Source organism: Zonotrichia leucophrys, chromosome 1 (genome assembly GCF_028769735.1).
Source record: "Zonotrichia leucophrys gambelii isolate GWCS_2022_RI chromosome 1, RI_Zleu_2.0, whole genome shotgun sequence".
Lineage (NCBI taxonomy): Eukaryota > Metazoa > Chordata > Aves > Passeriformes > Passerellidae > Zonotrichia > Zonotrichia leucophrys.
Window position 1 is genome coordinate 57,055,786 of NC_088169.1, and position 18,039 is coordinate 57,073,824.

An 18,039-nucleotide genomic window follows, 5' to 3' on the forward strand; every position below is an offset into this window, starting at 1 on the left:
GCCTGCCTTTAAAATAAATTGAAAATCCCCAAAGCTATTTATATTAGTAGGTACCCTCAAAGACCCTACTTTACCTGCTTAGCTCAAGTTCGTAAGGCATCCATTTTATTAATTTGTTCTCACTAGAGTAAGAGTTTCAATACTCCTCAGGAGTACTCCTTTCCTCTGAGGGGAGTGAAGGACTGCAAAGTCATTGAAATGACATCATTAGTTTCTAGCATACGTTGACAATTTGTTTTTTCAGAATTTCTACTGGGATAATATCCTGAAAAAATACAGATTTTTGGACAATAGTATGTGTAGTACTAGCTTTTGGGAATTTAGGAGTATGTTTCATTCAACTAAATTAGTAAATTTAGTTATAAAGGGGATATAAGATCTGACAATGATATATAAGAAGAAGTCCTAATATCCTACAAACATTTGGTGTAAGTTATTTTCTCCAGGTAGTTTCCCCTTTCAGAATTTCAAGTGCTCCACTCAAGTTGGTTCCTCCCTGGTGCTGGTAACTTTTTCCTCTTGTTCCCTGATTGCCTCCACTTATCCTCAAATTGGGCCCTCTTCACCAAGAGGATTCCTGAGGTCACTTTCTGTTATTTGAATTCATTCTTAAGAATCACTTTTATTAGGAAGCCAGTGGGAAATAACTCTTTTCCATAACTGTGAGGAGTGTAAGCTCTTCCTCTTATGTTAAATTACAGTGGCAGAAGCAGAAAGAACTCTGAGACCTTTCAGAGTTACTTACTCAGTATTTACTCATGTTAATATTTACTGGACAGTTGGTAGAGTAGATCTAATTTTTGCATAATGTCTGTTTACAAAAAGAAAAAAGAACAAAAAGAAGAACATACTTATGAGGAAGGAGATGTGACAGACATTGGCCACAAATCTACCAGAAAGGAGTTATCACTTGATACTTCCCTAAGTATGGAGGTTATTTTTCAGCTACAATTGCATTGTTTTGACAGTAAAGCATAAATCTGGGTAAATTAGCAAGGACATCCAGATGTTCCCTCAAGAATAATTGGCACATACATGCTTGAAAAAGGTTCAAGAGAACGATAAAATACAGGTATGTTTAATCAAAAAAAAGTCTAAGAGACTCAATGTGATACATCTGATGTAAAACATCTGCAGAAGCCACAGCAAAAGATGAGATACAGCAAAACCTTATCTGTTCACAGAATTTGATGGTTTTAGTGCAAAAAAATTGAACTGATCTGAATGTATATTAATCTAATCAACAACTAATAGTCACAGCTTTTGCTCTAACAAGATGTCAAATGTGTTAAGTCTTCTGGAACGTGGAGGTTCATGCACTTATTTGCAGCCCATGGGCTCAGAATGCAGCAACTGCTGTTAGTCTGTATGTAGAAGCTATGTAGAAGCTCCAAAAGAGCAAGTTGTTTAGAAGAAACAATTATTTTCCTTCTGAAAATTTTACTTAGAAGTGGAATCTTTGGAGATAGCAGCTGAAAAGCATTTGTGAAACTGAGGTTTACACAAAGCCCAAGGGAAAATAAATAACAGCTGTATTTGGAAGACAGAAAAATAATTAGAACAAACAGAACTGTTGAAAAAAATTAAGGGTCAATAAAGAAATGTCTGTAGATGAATATTCTCATAAGGCTTGCCATTTATGTTATAGCGGTAAAATTTCTCAACAAATGTGTAAACAATGCTGCAAACTTAAAATGGCATTACCATGAAAAACAATTACAATCTCTGGAGACATCTTTGGGATTAAGAGCTCTAACAGCTCTAATGTTTGTACAGATAGTAGGTTTTGATTTGAGTAGGCATTTCCTAATCCAAATACTACCTCACATCTCCTCTGTAAGGAAATAGACATCAGAGTCCTCTAGAGTCTCACTCCTGCTATATGATGCTTTTATTCTTTCAGGTTTTTTTCTGTATCATCAAAAGTTTCTTTTCTCAAGTTGCAGAGGAAGGGAGGAATAAATATCCTTACCAAAGCATTGGAGGATATGCTTTATTTTTACTTTCCTCAGTTCAAGGTTGTAAAAGAGCCAAGAACCTGCTCTGTAATTGTTGGAAAGCTAGCTGATGGGAAGGTCATGTCTCTGACTCTTCCTTCAAACTGAGTCTGCTGCTGCTTCTATTACTATGCTGTTTGCTAGGACGCTTATCTTCACTCAGCAATACCTCAATGGTTGTACAGAAGTACAGCCTTGTTACTGCATACCAAAATATTCTTGCTCTGAAGCTTGCTGACAAAAGTGACTTGATTTCTCTGGCAGCTTCTCCCTATTGAAGACTACTAAAATCAAATACAAAGTCTTTGAATCATGAACAGCTGGAGACCAAGAGACCATTCTAGAAATGTAATTATATATTTATCCTGTCCTTTGTGTAAATGTTTGCTATTGGCTACTAGTGCACAAAGGATGCAGGGGTAGTTGAGCAGTTGATCTGATTTTTCTGAGTATTCTTAGGCATTTACACCTACCCAGCCCAAGACCAAAGGGTCTTTCCCACCCAAAGCTGCTCAGAAATTTTCCTTAGAGTAAGCTCAGTCACTCAGTCCAGTCTGAACTTTATCACTCCACCCCTGAAAAAATATTTAACCTGAAAATTTTCTTGAACCCCTCATCTCTGTAGCACAACTTTCAGTATGAGCAATCAATGTGTATATTGCTAATTTATTGCCTGTTTATAAATTTAAATGGAAACAGTACTGGTCTCAATAAGCTTATTCAGAGGCACACAGTAACCAAGAAAGAAGATGTTCACACATACCTACACAGGTGTATTATGTCCAGCTCCATATATTCTTTTAAGAAGCTATGTTCAATTAATAATGCTCCTATGTTCTTTCTGCTTTCTACATGAAATTGTAATAGATTCATCTCAATAATAGATGTTTTTATTTTTTCCCCCCTGTGAAACAAAACTAGTGAAAATACCAATTTTTGGCTAATCTGGAAAGCAGATTGGTTGTATTCTTGTCAGTGTCATTGGAGTTGTCATGTGTAAAGAAAATGGGAAACTCCTTAATAGTAAAACATGTTGACTGACTTCTTCATCTGTAATCAATAGAATCAACAGTTCTTGCTATTAGCTGTCCTTTCAAGTCATAGCTGTAGATAATATGAGTGCATAAGGCTGATCTGTTTTGGTTATAAGTGGTTAAATAAAACTAAAAGAAACTTAACATTGTTCTCGGTTTAGCAGGCTTTTTTCCCCACTGAAAGATACAGCATTCGTAGCGAATGGAAAAGGGCTATAAAAAGATTGAGACTTTTAAATGGCTATTAAAAACATTAGCAGGTAATGCAATATAGAATGCATTTCTAGACTATCCTGTATTGTTGAATTGGTGAGAGAGTAGGTGTGTACGCAAAATTCAGTGGACTTAGTGAAAAGGTAACCTCTTTGTAATCAGTTTGTGCTCATTGTCTTCTGTCCTCTCTGGGCATCTCTAAGATGAGTGGTGCAGTCCCCTTTACACCCCACACTGTTCCCCACAGGTGTTTATATATATTAAGATCCCTCTGAGCCTCCTCCTTTCAGGCTGAGCAGCCCTAGCTCTCTCAGTGTGTTCTCATGTGAGAGATGCTCTAATCTCTTTAGCATCTTCGTGGCCCTTGACTTTGCTTGGATATGTTTGTGTCTCCATTGTACAGGGGTGCCAGAGCTGGGCTCTACACTGCAGATGTGTCTCACCAGTGCTGAGAAGAGGGGAGGATGCCCTCTTGTGACCTGCTGGCAATGCTTCTGGCAATGCTTTTCTTTGCTCATCTTTGCCACAGAGCCACAATACCCATGATCAGTATGTTGTCCACCAGAGTCCCCAATTATTTTTTTTAAAGATGCTTTCCAGCTAGTTAGCCCCTGATCAGTGCTACTGGATGAGGTTTCACCTCATCACATGCAGGTCTTTTGTTGGAGTTCATTAGGATGCTTATGTGTCAAGCTTTTCAAGGGTCTTCTGAATGGGTCAGCCATTATTTTGAATTTTGCACAATATGCAAACTTGATCAGACTGCACTCTATTCCATCATTCACGTCATGAACAAAGATATAATAAATATTATCCCCAGTATCAAGTCCTGGAGTACACAATTTCAAAGGCTTAGCTTTCTGTTAATTCTTTTATAAGTCCAGTTTACTTAGATGTCTTTCAGAAACTTGCTTTGAAAGTCATTCTACTGTATCTGGCACCAATATAAATAAAACTGGATAATCTCCGTGGAAAACTCAGTGTGAGTTTACAGTGGTTTTTTTTCTGTTGTCATAGAAAGAAGGGACTTACAGACTCACAATGAACATCAGAAATGTTTTATTAACATTTTTATTAAAATGCTCAATATTAAGATGATTTCACTCTCAGTCCTATTATTTAAATGAGAAATTGTAATCCAGCTGAGATACAAGAATTGGTACCTTACACTACTGAACTATTTTTGTGTGTCGTAAAGAGCCACCTCTTACCACAGCTTACCTTTTGGTTTGTCATATGAGCAGTCTCAAATTAAATTTGTGTTAAGTATCAATCTTAATTACAACAGCTGATTTGAAAGGGACAGCTGTCTTTCAGACTTCATGAAGAGTGGAGTTTATTTGAATTTAACTTGTTTTAAGCTCTCTGGAGCTTGGAGCCCTTTTTGTTATTATGATTAGAGTCAAAATGTATCTATTTCTGAATCATAAAAGCGCTCTAGGACAGCTCAACAATGGGCCAGTTTATCAGGAGCAAACAAGATGGCATGAAACCCACTCTTCTCAGCTCAATTTATGGAATAGGTGCATAAGTCATTAGGAGAAATCATACTTTTTTAGGTTACACTTGCCAAGGGCTCTGAAGCACTATCAAAGGCTTTCTACTTTGTGTTGGGCATAAGTAACAAATGTAACTCTTCTGATACTGTACTAAAGTGTTGATTTGAAATGTGAGGTATGTGTGTGCATGTGTTTTGCTTTTGGAGGGGCTGTTATGTGTTCTTCACCTGAAGTCTCTGCAAATAATGATACTTTTCTTAAGTTTCATTTAATACTTCTAAATCTAAAAGGAGCTGTCCTTTCAGCCAGTCCATTCAAGGCACACTTGGCACCGGTTTCTGCTTTTAACTGTACACTGGAAATTTTCTTTTTCTTACTGTATTGTAACAAGGTTCTTCCAAAATTTTATCAGTGTCAAAGGAACCCCTGTGTTCTGTGTCATTGCTCTAGTTTGTGCACTGTTATTGAAAGTCAGACTGATAGTCATGTATTCCTTAACTCACCTGTCAATGAAGATTACCTGCTTGCTGCTATGGCTTTACCAGAAAAAATTTAAAGCCTTATAAAAAGTTCAAGTTGAAGTCTACATATCCCATGCATTTTCTTGACAAAGTTGCTCTTATCATCCACCCACAAATCCTTTATAAAATTGTATCTGAATTTCATTGGAATGAAGGCTCAGAGTTTAGGTAGTCATTTTTAAATGTCAACCGAAATGTTTCAATGTTACATTGAAACATTAAGTTTGCTTTATATGTTTACGTTTACAATGTAAAAGCCTTCAAAAAGTCTTCTACCCTGATCATATATATGGCTGAAAAATCTAGAAATTGTTCACATCAGCACTATGAATACTGCACAAAATCTGGCTGCCTTAGTGTGAGACTGAAAAGATGGACCCCACATCCAAAACATTGGAGCCCACTGCTGCACTGATGGCTTCAATTATTTTTCTCCCTGGGATCTGCTGTTTGCTTCCTGGAGCCTAACTCATTCAAAAAATGCATGCCTAAAGCTTTCCTCTTGTGATTTTGTTCAGAGAATGTTACTTCAAATTTAGATGGAGGCCTTTAGTCAGCTGAGCAATGCTTTGTAGCCTGCATTAATCAAAATCAGTTCTTAACTTGTAAAAGCAAATATAAAGGACTTCTCATGATGTCTTTAAAGTAAAGGTATAACAATAATAAAGTTAAGAGATATAACTTTCTTTTTTCCTTCCTTGTGCAAATAGTCTGTAAATATCTCAGCTGTCACTGTCCCAAGGTTGGCAATCATTTGCCTCTGAAATTTTTGTACATAAATGCATAAGACAGGAGGGAGCTAAACCTTGAAGTAGGCTGTGAAGGGCTTGCATTTTAGTCAGTCAAAAACTGGGTGAAGTATGTCTAACTTGAATTATGTCCTGAGCTGAAGAGAAAAGAAAAAAACAGTGTGTATTCTAGCAAACAAGAGTAAAAAATCATCAATTCTGGTATTTGCTGAATTGAGAGGATTTAATTCTTAAGATGAGGAAAACAAATCTGATACCCTCAGCACTCCAAGTTTGTTGTTACGAAGGTTTGAGTGCTGCCAGGAAGTTATGTCAAAGATGAAACAAAGATAATTAAACTCAGCTATCCAGCTGACTTCAAGAGTAGCCCTTGAGGTTTTGCATCCTTTTCCTTCTGTAACAGGTATGGAATCTGTAAGGTCTCTTTTTAATGTGTTTGTCCAAGTTGTGTGGTTTTACTTTCACATGAAACTTAGTGTTTAGCTTTAGGAGCTGGTCCTTTTCATTACCTACAGTATAACAAAAAGCTGCACATAGTTGCAATGCCATAAATAAAGACAGGTGGAAGATGATAGTCAAGATTCCTGTAGCTAAATCTCATAAGTGTACAGCTTGAGTAAGCAACATCAACAGTAACCATGCTAAAGAATCCATGGTTTGCTTTTTCTGAAACTTCTTGGTATTTTCCTTTGTGAGACGAGCAGCTGAATAAAGCTTTTATTCTGTGAAAAAGGAAACAGGCATGTTATTATGTTTTCTCCTGGTAAAATGAACTTTTGGAGTCCTGGTGTTCTGTGGTTTATTTTATATTGGACAGGTTCAGGGAACTGTAAAAATAAAGCATTTTTCATCCAAAATAATATTGTTACAACACTCTTTTTTAAAAACCACATTGCTAATGGTATTTGTGATTCTATCATGTCAGTGGACTACTGCTTCTGGGATTATGGTATATATAATTTGTTCTTTATAAGTACATGAAATACAGATGTCACTACTAACTGCAGTATCTGTTGCTATCATTATAAGACATTATAGGTGCACATGTAAAGCTAATGATACTCACTGCACTAGAAGAGAAGGGTCTTTAATATTCTTAACATTTTTAAAGATGTAATTATGAAATTAGGTAGTTTATATCTGACTTGGCACTGAAATGTCAAGGGCAAGACTCACCGGCTACTTTGGGAAGTTTACTTCTCCTTTAGATGGTATTTAAAAGACAGTTGTATGAGTTTTAATTAGGTATGATATTAAAAAGTGTTTAAATCTTCTATTCTGCAATTGAGGGAAAAGAGATCATTTAAATCATAAAAGGGTATCTTTCTCAAAGGAATTACTGTGGACTGTGTAACTATCTGCAAGCCAACCAGAATTCCTAGTTCTGTGGTGTCAAAAGATTGATGCACTTGACTAATTAGGAAGCTGGTTGGGGCTGGTGCCAGTCATCTGCAGCAGCTTGTGAAAGCCGCATTAAAGGCCCCTTAGGAAGTGTTAATATCGAACAGTATTTGTGACTCTTGTACTGGCATGGTAACAACATTGTATACGGCTCTCCCAAGGTAATTTAAAAGATTTCTCACATACTGCATGGTACTCTCATTTCTTAATCTTCCCATCATAGGCACTTGGACAACATTATTAATAGTGGGGGTACTGATAGTTACCTGCATAACTTAGCAGCAGTTGTCACAGTCAGCTGCTTATATGGGTATCAGAAACCAGAATTTGGAGCCTACTGAAGTTACACAAGTTTGAAAACCATGCTTTCTACATGTTTTGCGTGCAGAGATTGTTAAGTATGTGCTTTTATTTGCAGTGGTTAGCTTGTTTCAATACATCCATGTATACAGAGCAGCTATTAGATGAGTTTTTTCATTCAAGTTTCAATCTTCTACAATTTATTCTTCTAATACTGTTTTGCATGTCAATGGAAGCACTAATCTATAATCCACTTTGTGACTACCAGAATATTTCAGATAAGTGTGAAAAACAGATAGTGCATGTAAATGTTACAGATTTACTCCAAGAAGTTGTGGGTTTGCAATATTTCTGTTGCATTATTTTAAATCTCCTTTTTTAAAAAATTATTTGATTAGCCTTTTTTAGTAATCAGCTTTTTTTATACTGAAAATTGTTAAGTTTTTGAAATTACTATGAAATCTGTAGTAGTCTTGGACAGGCTTAAGAGGAAACAGATGACATGCTGAAATAGCATTGAAATTTTTCTTCTGTTATTCCTATTTCCTAAAATAAAACTTATTAACTCTTTTCCATAGACATGAAGGGTATCATTTTGGTGACTGTGATACTATTCAGTATTGTTTGAATTACCATTACCTAAAGTGCTTATAAGCTTTCCTCCAGCATTTGTTTTTCATGTTTGTTAATGTAACTAATGTCTTGGCTCAAAATTTCTTCAGGCATGTTGGTTTGAAAATATTCACTGACTATATTCACTCTAGACATTACTATTTTATAGACTTGCCTGACATCAGATGGAGAAAGTTAAACAAGTAACAAAAAACGCCCTACCAAACCAACAAGAAAAAAAGACACCACAAAAAACCAACCCCAAACCAAAACCAAAACAAACAAAACCAAAACAAAACAAAATCCAAACTTGAACAAAAAAATAGGAAGCCAAAGACATAGTCTGAGTGATTTTTTTATAAGGTGTATTCCAAGCCCTACTAATAGGTGTGATAGTCCATTAGTCATAAGAGACCAAACTCCAGTGTAATAAATAAAGCATGTTATAGCAAACACAAAGAAAAATAGAAAACATTCTCTATTTCAGTCTTCATGTTTATTCTATACCTGCCATAAATATAAATGTTAGGCAAAATTATTATTATTTGCTAATTTTCACTTATTTGGTTTTGTATGTAGCACTTTTGTCTAAGGTTGAAAACTAGTCTGGTAGTGCAGAGTATAGAGAAAGGAGAAGAACTAAGGGTTACTGTTTCCTGGATAAAAAGCTGGCTGGATGGCTGAGCCCAGAGAGTGGTGGTGAGTAGAGTTACATCCAGCTGATGGCTGGCCATGAGTAGCCCTCCACAGGGCTCAGTGTTAGGCCCTGTCCTGTTTAGTATTTTTCAGTAATCTGGATGAGGGAATTGAGTGCCCCCTCAGTCAGTTTGCAGATGACACCAAGCTGGGTGACAACTGTTGAATTGCTGGAGGACAGAAAGGCTGTGCAGGAGGATCTGAACAAACTGGATCAGTGGACTGAGGCCAGCTGTATGAGGTTCAACAAAGCCAACTGGTGGGTCCTGAATGTGGGTCACAGCAATCCCCTGCAGGCTGGTGGCAGAGTGGCTGGAAAGCTGCCCCGTGGAAAAGGCCCTGGGGGTGTTGATTGACAGCAGCTGAAAGTGAGCCAGTATGTGCTCAGGTGGCCAATAAGGCCACTGGCACCCTGGTTTGTGTCAGCAATAGTGTGGCCAGCAGGACCAGGGCAGTGATTGTCCCCCTGTACGCAGCATCTTGTTATATGCAGCAGGTGGTTTAGATCCTGATTTGCATATTCACTGTTAGCGAAAACTGCTGACTCTATCCACGAGGTGTGTTGACCTAGGGAGTTTTGCCCAGAGGGGTATAATGAGATTTCTATCATGGAAATCTTTATTCCTCCATGGAGGTTTTTTTGTTGTATAGTTAATCCCTGGGCTCTGTTCTTTGTCCTCCCCTGCATACATACAATTGGGTAACAAGGTTAAAAAATAGAACACTTTCTGATGTGTTTATTAACGGAAGTAAAAGGAGAGTGTTTAATACTTGCATTTGGTTACCATCTCAGAGTAACATTCATAATTCTTTTGGGGGTAATTCTGCACCTGTGTGTATTATTAGGGATTATAAGCATATAATTTGATGAGTAGAATTTTCCTGAACTACATCAATTATTTATTATTGGCCAGAGGTTATTAAATGTGAACTGAAAATGGCTTTTGATTAAAGCTACCTATGGATATCACTATATCCTATCCAGTCCAATACTGTTCATTCTGCTCCCTGCTGAGAAACAATTTTAACTCTTTATCACAATAACTGAATGGTCTTTTGTCAAATGTAACAAATCATATAAAGGACAGCTCTCGAAAGCTGACATGAGACTGATTATTTGCAGTTGTAGAAGGGTACTAAAATGAAAATATGAGTTAAATGACATTTTGCTTAAAACTATGCTTGACTCTCCATATAGAGAAAGAGGAATGTGAAATGAGTGGAATAGAATTTGGTCTAGTTCGGTCTCTAGAAAACCAAATCTGTTGTAGTTAATTGCAAGAGAGCAATTTGTAAATATTAAAGTACTGGTCGAAGTTTGAAATGATTTATTTTAATAATAATAGTGGTATGCATTATTATTGGTTTTTGTTGATGTTATTCTTTATGCTTTGATATTGCTATGGTAACCAAGAGGGTTCTTTCTTTTTCCTTTGCAGAAGGTGAGGAGACTGGAGTGATGGATAGCCTGTTGGAGGCCTTGCAGTCAGGTGCAGCTTTTCGAGACCGAAGGAAAAGGACACCAAGGTCCAGAGGTGAATATTCTATTTTAGATTTTATTTTCCAGAGAAAGTTAAAAGCATTGTGGCTTCAGTGCTCTAGAATTTAGATACTGTCAGATTTAATTCGTTAGTACAATGAATTTTCAGTGATGTTCAGACTATTGCTTATGTCAATAAGACTGGGAATTAATATAGTGAACTTATTATAGCCAGATCATTATGACAAGACTTTTCAATACAGCCAAATGTACTTTAACTTTTTAGGTTTAATAGTTGTATGGAGGAAATCACAGTTATCTTGCTCCATGAGTGAGTCTGAGTCTGGTATATAACTGTCATTTATTCCAAGAAATACCTAACTCGTAATTGTTAAATTCCTAAACTTCTGCTTTGTCATGTTGAAATACTCTGGTAGCTTTCAAACAGGTGTTTCATTTCCATTGTTTCTTTGCTTTTGCAGACACACCACAAAATCTCAGTCCAACCACACAGCGGCCTGTGCTGAAAGCTTGTAACCATGGTAATGAACCATATTCATGAATTGCATGCACTTCTTAGCTTAGCTTATGTAGTTGATCTGTGCTTTCAAGACTGCTGTGATTATTTTTTTCAGTTTTGTGCATTAGTGGAGTACTAAACCATATTGGAACTTGCTTTTTAAGAATCATCTGAATATTACAACCTGAAACTATACTTACTGATTCCTCTGCCAAGCTCTTCTATCTTTTGTGGGATTTTTATTTATTTAAATTTTGATTATGTTTTTAAATTGTAGTACTTTTAAAATCCTTAAGAATCATTATGCAAGTTTTTTAGGGTTTGTGGAATTGTAATAGAAAGCAGAGATTGTGTAGTGTTTCAAGTGTTAGTTACTAAGTGCCTATTATACTGAATCTGAGAACTTTTGGCATTCTGTGTTTCTTTGTCTTGGTTTTCTTGGTGCTATAGGTGGAATGGTTTAAGCTATTGTTTATCAGTATTAATTCAAAAGGAGTGTTGACTCAACGAGGATATAGTAAATGTTTATTTGTAAACTGCTAAACTATCTCACTGTAATCAGCAGGACTTGTTCTTGCAAGTTTTCAGTGCAGGTGTGAGTGCCTGTTAGCTTTGTTAGATAGTCAGTCTACAGAACATTGCTATACTGGCTGTGTTTTAATTAAGCTTGAGGAGTCCAGAGTGACTCAGTGACTCATGACTAGTGCTCTCAGGAAAAAGTTTATATCTGTAGTCCTTCTGTTGAAGAGAAAGTTGAATAATGGGAGGAAAAAGATCTTCTTTGTTATTTTTTAAAGCAGATTGCACTATTCTTCTAATATTTATATGCACTGCGGGTTTTATGAAGCAGATGCCATAAAATTGATTATATTAATTTTACCTCATATGTGTTTATTTCTCTAAGTAAGTGTAGCAAAAAAAATTCCCAAACTTGTTCAATTTGGCAAATAAAAACAAAATTGAAGAACATAGAGCTGAAAGGACAGTTTGTCGATAATTACAGAAATTGGATCAAAGAGAAATCAAGTATATTTGACAGGTACTTGTCTAGCACATAACATATTGATATTTAAGTAATGACTATAGAGCACATCTGAATTTATCCTGTAAGTGGTTCTGCTTGTAAGAGCATTCATATTGGGTACTGCTCGTATTGGATATTGCTCTTACTGTTCTTATCAGCACATTCCATCTAGGTAGCTGTCTGTAGACAGACTTGTAGCTTCCAGTTTTCAAACTTAACTGCCTTTGGTCCAACATTATGGCCATGTTACAGATTAAAAAACAAAACAACAAAAAAAACCACTCACACTCACCAAAATTTTAATGCTGAAAAATCTTAGTCTAAACCATGGATAGATTTGTACATCAGATGGATATAATTTGGTGCTAAAGTCTGAAGTTCAGATATCTAATTTGGAGAGAAGAGTAAAAGTAAACTCTTGGATCTTTTGTTGTTTTTACCAAAGTCAGTTTTTCCATAGAGCATTTTGAGAAAGTCTCATTCTAAGACATTTTAAAATGAATTCAATGTTTCTTTTACTTGTCTTTTTGGTTGAGAAACAGGCTAGTACAGATCCGAACTTGATTTTAAGGAATGAGCATGTTTTTGATTTGTTGACACTTGTCACAATGTCTATGTTTTACATCTTACTATCTTGAGCCAAATAGAGTACCAAACCTGGTGTAGATTATGATGAGTTCAGAGCCTTTTTTTTCCTTTTTAGTAAAAGTATATGGTCATTTAAGTTACTTACTGTCTAGAATGAATGCTAGACTCTGAATGTCAAAGTCAATTTTGCATAATAATAATATTAATAACCTTAAAAAAGTTAATGTGGCCAGTCAAGATAGGAATTAAATGATAAAGTTTCTTTAATTTTCTGAGTTCAACAATGTATGTCAGTATTGTTCTCTGTATAATTTTTTTCTTGCACTTTATATCTGATGCTCAATAGCTTGTTCTTTATATGTGTATAGTAAGTGATAAATGCTCTATACAATGGTCTATTATGTATATACCATACAAGCAAAAAGTCCATGACTTCAGAAAACCTGGAATATGTTATTGGACAGAAGTACTGGCTTGGTTGTTCCTAATTTGCTATTTTTTTTTCCAGCCCAAAACTTCAAATGGATGCCAAATTTTATATCATAGGAAAAAAACCCCCTGTCTTGCTGTAAAGCTAAAATATGGGGAGATTGCTGAAATTCCTTAAGTAGCAATTGAAGCACTTTCCATGTTTGCTTCTGTACTGGTTTTGGCTGTTTGTGTTGGCTGGTTACTGGTTTGTCTACTGTTTATTCTGCTGAGACTGACAGATTCATTTATATTAGATATATTCTATTAATGCACACTTCAGATTCATACCTAGGATTCATCATACAGTCAAAAAGAATTACAAGCCATGACTTGAAGTGGCTGTCCTGAATCCTTTAGAGTGGAGTAATCTCTGTTGAGCAGGTGCCATCAAGTTCTAACTAATCTTGTCTGTTTCAAAACACAACCAACCAAATTTAAAAAAGTCTAGTTTCATCCTTCTGATTAAAGATATTTCTCTTAAAAAAATGGTAACCAAATCAAATCCAAGCATAACTAGTGTTATAACCCCAAGCTGGCAATTAAGTGCCTTGCAGCCACACATTCTATTTTCTCTGGTGGGATGGAAATAGGTAAAGCTCATGGGTTGAGGAAAGAACAGTGTAATAATTGAAATAGGGTAATGATAAGAGTACTACTACTACTAATAATAATAATAAGGAGGAGGAGTAAAAAGTAGAGGGAGGGAGAGGAATGAAACACAAGAGAAACAAGTGATACACAGTGCAATTGCTCATCACTGTGGGCTAATGCTGAGCCAGTCTCTTCCTAGCAATCAACATCTCCTGACCAACCTCCTCAGTTTGCATGCTGAGCCTGATGCCACGTGGAATGGAGAATCCCTTTGGCCAGTTCAGGCCAGCTGACCCAGCTGTGCTCCCCCCCAGCTTATAGTGCCTCTGCCCACTGAGCAGGGCACGTGCAGAGCATGTGAACATCCCAGGGCATGGGATCCTGAAAATTCTTGACTTAGAGTAGGCACTGCTGAGCAACAGCTAAAACATTGGTGTGTTATCAACATTCTTCATAGACTCAGTTCAAAACAGAGCACTGTACCAGCTACTAGGAAGGGAATTAACTCTATCCCACACAAACACAAGACAGGAAACTGGCTCCATGTTTCATGAGGCATGACAAGGGGGAATAATATAGCCTGAATGCACACTTTCTCCATAGCTGCCATATAAATGGAAGCAGGAAGGAAATTTTTCTAACCATTGCCAGTGTCACCCTCAGTACAATGCTACACAAGGTATCAAACTAGCATTTGCTTTTCAGTCTTAGCCAAACCCTGTGAAACAAAATAATACAGAGGAGCCAGCCAACACTGCTCAGGTCTAGAACTGGGAACTGGAATTGTTTCCTTTAACTAAATAGACTACTTAAGGAAAAAAAAAAAGAGCAATAATAAATTTAGTGAAATGCTGGCTAATGTGTGGACTGTTTTTCTCTTTGTGATATGTTGAGCTTCCCTGAAATCTCTGGTGGTGTTCAGCTTGTACTTCTAGTTAAAAAAGACTGCTTGTTCTCATGCTACATTCCATGGTAGCGAAATGTGTGTTATTTTATTTTCAATCCTACTGCTTTCTTCTGTTTTTGAACAGATTGCCTCTTTCTAACCTGATATATGTTTAAAAAAACATGTGTTTAAAAAAAGATTGGATGTGGCACTTGGTGCTATGGTTTAGTTGAGATGTTAGGGCATGGGTTGGACTCAATGATCTTGAAAGGCTCTTCCAACTTTGTGCTTCTGTGATATGTAGATTTTGTCAAGTTTAAATCTGCTCTAATTTTGTGACCAGAATTACCAGTTGTATTTTTAATGCTTGTGACAAGGCCCATCAAGTCACAATATTTCTTGTGGAGAAAAATTCCTGCTGCATAACTAACAGAAGCAATATACATTAAGAATTGCCAAGTCTTGGAAGTGTTTTTAATGCCTTAAGAATGCAAGTATGATACATTAGATTTTAGTGTATATAGATACGATTGGTATATTTCATTCCCATTCTTAGTGGGTTTTACTTTAAATTACCTACTGAATTACATCTATGTGCAAAACTATGTGTTAATGTTACAGTTTGCTTTAACTGCAAAGGACCACGGACTGCAGTAAGTATTGTGGTACATGCTTTTGTGGTAATTCCAATTCAGAGCACTGTTTGACACAAGCAAAGTACTGGTATAGTTTTAGTGGTGTGCTTAGGATTCAATAGCATCTAACAGAGGAGCTCTTTTATTTTATTTAGGAAGCAGAAGAAAGCACGTAATTTTCAGCAATCAGGATGTTGAACATTAGAAGATCATTTCAAGCAGCTAATAGCTGTGGCTGATCTGAGTTTTTCAGTTGTTTACAACAAGAGTCAAGGCATATTTGCAGCTTGTATGTTTGCTTCAAGCTACTGAAGTCCAGATACATGGAGCAGCATATCCAAGGCAGGGCAGAGCCCACTGCAGCACAGAAAGCTGCATTATTCACTAAGTTTTTGGTCAGGTTTTTCAGCCTGCGTCAAGTTCTCTGCTGCTATGACTACGCATTTATTTGCTGTAGCATTAGCCAAGCTAATGCTACCTGAATTGCATGAATACAAATTTGAGATGCAGCTTTGATTGCATATAAACACATACCTCAAATGCAGCAGAAAGAATTTATCTTTACAAGTTGATCATATTAAAAATGTTGTGAGTAAAGAAAAGCTATAATAAAATGCAAGCAAAAAATACAGATTGCTTTTTGAGACTGCAGAGCTTGAAAGAAATCTTTCTGTCACAATCAGTAATTGCATTGTGGACAATATTTCTAAAGGTGACAAAAAGGTCTTGTTTCTATATTGAGATCAAACTTCCATTGTAAGAGATTGTAATTATTACAGCTTTTTGTTCAGTAAATCTATACACAATAGAATAATTTTCATGTCACATCTAGTCTGAAGCATTTTAAAGACTGCTGTTAAATAAAACCCTTATATAGTAAAGTCATTCTCTCCCAATTAAGCATAGGGAAACCCTTTTTTCATGTGTGTTCGGTTCTTTTCATCTCATATTTATAATAGAACTGTCATCTGATAGTCATATTAATGTCTCTGCTACCTTATTTTTGACAAGCAAAGCTGACAGTGAGCTCAAGCTCATCTTAGTTCTTGAAACTGTGTGACCACATAGAGGTCATTTTTATTTCATCTTTGTATGTGACAGCAAACTATGATTGTCATTTCAATCTAATTTTTCCTTAAGTCTGTGTATGTGGTTGTCTTTTCCTCACCTGTATGTAGTGAACATTCGGAAGTACCTAACAGTGAAGAAGCTACCCATGAAGATGACTTTTTCCCCAGAGCATGTTAGCAGTAAAGGCACCCTCTTGAGCATTAGCAGTCCTTCACAGTAGATACTGCTTTCAAGGCATTGTGCATGTTTAGCCACGTGATCACAAAACATCAGTACCTCTGGTGGAGAAAATTTTTGTTAAGCTTTGTGAAGTTTTACTCAATAGACAAGTTTTCTCAGTAGAAGACATGGAATAACTGTAGGCACTGTTATGAAAGGAAAACATTTAATAGGATTTCTATTAAAAAATGGTTCTCAGATGTTGCCATTTGAAGACCAAACCTTCACTTCAATATTGACTTCATAGGTCAAGTAAAATTGCTGCTTATTCTAACAGAAATAATTCCCCTGGAAGCATCTACACTGTTTATAATAGTTTTTTTCCTAGAGCATACTGCAGAGTTCAAAGGAACTGACCATAAAAGTCAATTTTGCATGTGTGGAAAGAAAAAATAATATCCAGACAAGGAAAGTGAATTTACACATTTTTATTTCCATCATTAGAAGTATTTCTGCATTGCTGCAATTGAAAACACATATCATCACAAAAATATCCCTGAAGAATTTAATTCCAAAATATCTAGGAAAAAGCTTAATTTTTGATGCAGAGTTTTTAGCAGTCTCTCACACTCATAATTTAATGTTAGAATGAAGAAAATTTCCTACTCAAAAAGGATGGCAGCCAGCAAGAAGAGTTTAGAATGGAAAATGAGAATTTTTTGGCGGGGGCCTTTTCTAACAAAAGGTTCTTTGAAATAAAGACTGACATGGAGAGGTATAAACCACTCATTTATTTAAACATGTATTTATTTTAAAGTGCCAAATGCTGAGAAATGGTTGGAGACTGCCAAGAGTGGGAAAGGGTACTTCCAATTAGTAGTAATGGCATATTATTACTGTGAAGATACTCATCTAGAGAGAAAAAAATGCTATCTTGCCCTTAGTATAAGCTAAACACACACTGGCAACCTGTATTTAGAAAGATGAGAAGGAATTGTAATCCTGTAAAAAATGTCTGTATTTTATTAAAGTCTTGTGAGATTTCCCTTATCAACTCTTATGAGTGAGGTTGCATGCATATCATTCACCCTGTGTCTTATCATATGGCATTATATCTGAACATAATGTAGACAAAAAGGAGAGCCCAAGCTTTTTTCAGAGTAAAAATTTTAAGTACTACCCTGAGACAAGGTGGAACTTATCATGTGACCCTTTGAAGATGTCAAATTAGACACTCAGAAGAGCTAATTGCTTCTGTAAATATTTTCCCAGTGTTCATTGCTATTAGTTGAATAAGATCACAGCTCTCAAGGGAGGCGAGGACACGTTCTGCAAGATAAGAACAGTAGCAAAGAGGTGACATTTGAAAGCAGTGACACTGTATATTCCATAATTGCACATACCATAAATGTCAGCTTCATAATTGCCTAGGTAGGTAACCGGATTTCCAAAAGCTGCAGCAGGCAAGTTATATATTCAAATCAGTCAGCTGAACATTTATCAGTGGAAAATCTTAAATCTGCAAAGGGAGCTGTAAATTGCCAGCAATTTACCCATATTTGTCTTTTCATATTTTAGTCACACAGAACTTC

General features: G+C 36.2%; 1 protein-coding gene across 4 annotated transcripts in view; it reads left to right on the forward strand.

Moving 5' to 3' along the window:
* The window catches only part of DIAPH3 (diaphanous related formin 3), a 201,101-nt gene that overhangs the window by 134,921 nt on the left and 48,141 nt on the right, over window positions 1-18,039 (forward strand). For 3 of the 4 annotated variants that reach the window (XM_064713728.1, XM_064713699.1, XM_064713709.1), the window contains 2 exons: window positions 10,462-10,557; window positions 10,985-11,044. In XM_064713728.1, the coding sequence (XP_064569798.1) occupies window positions 10,462-10,557; window positions 10,985-11,044 (156 nt within the window). Of the gene's footprint in view, window positions 1-3,647; window positions 3,897-10,461; window positions 10,558-10,984; window positions 11,045-18,039 lie in introns of those variants that run through there. The other variant, XM_064713718.1, reaches the window with a different exon arrangement.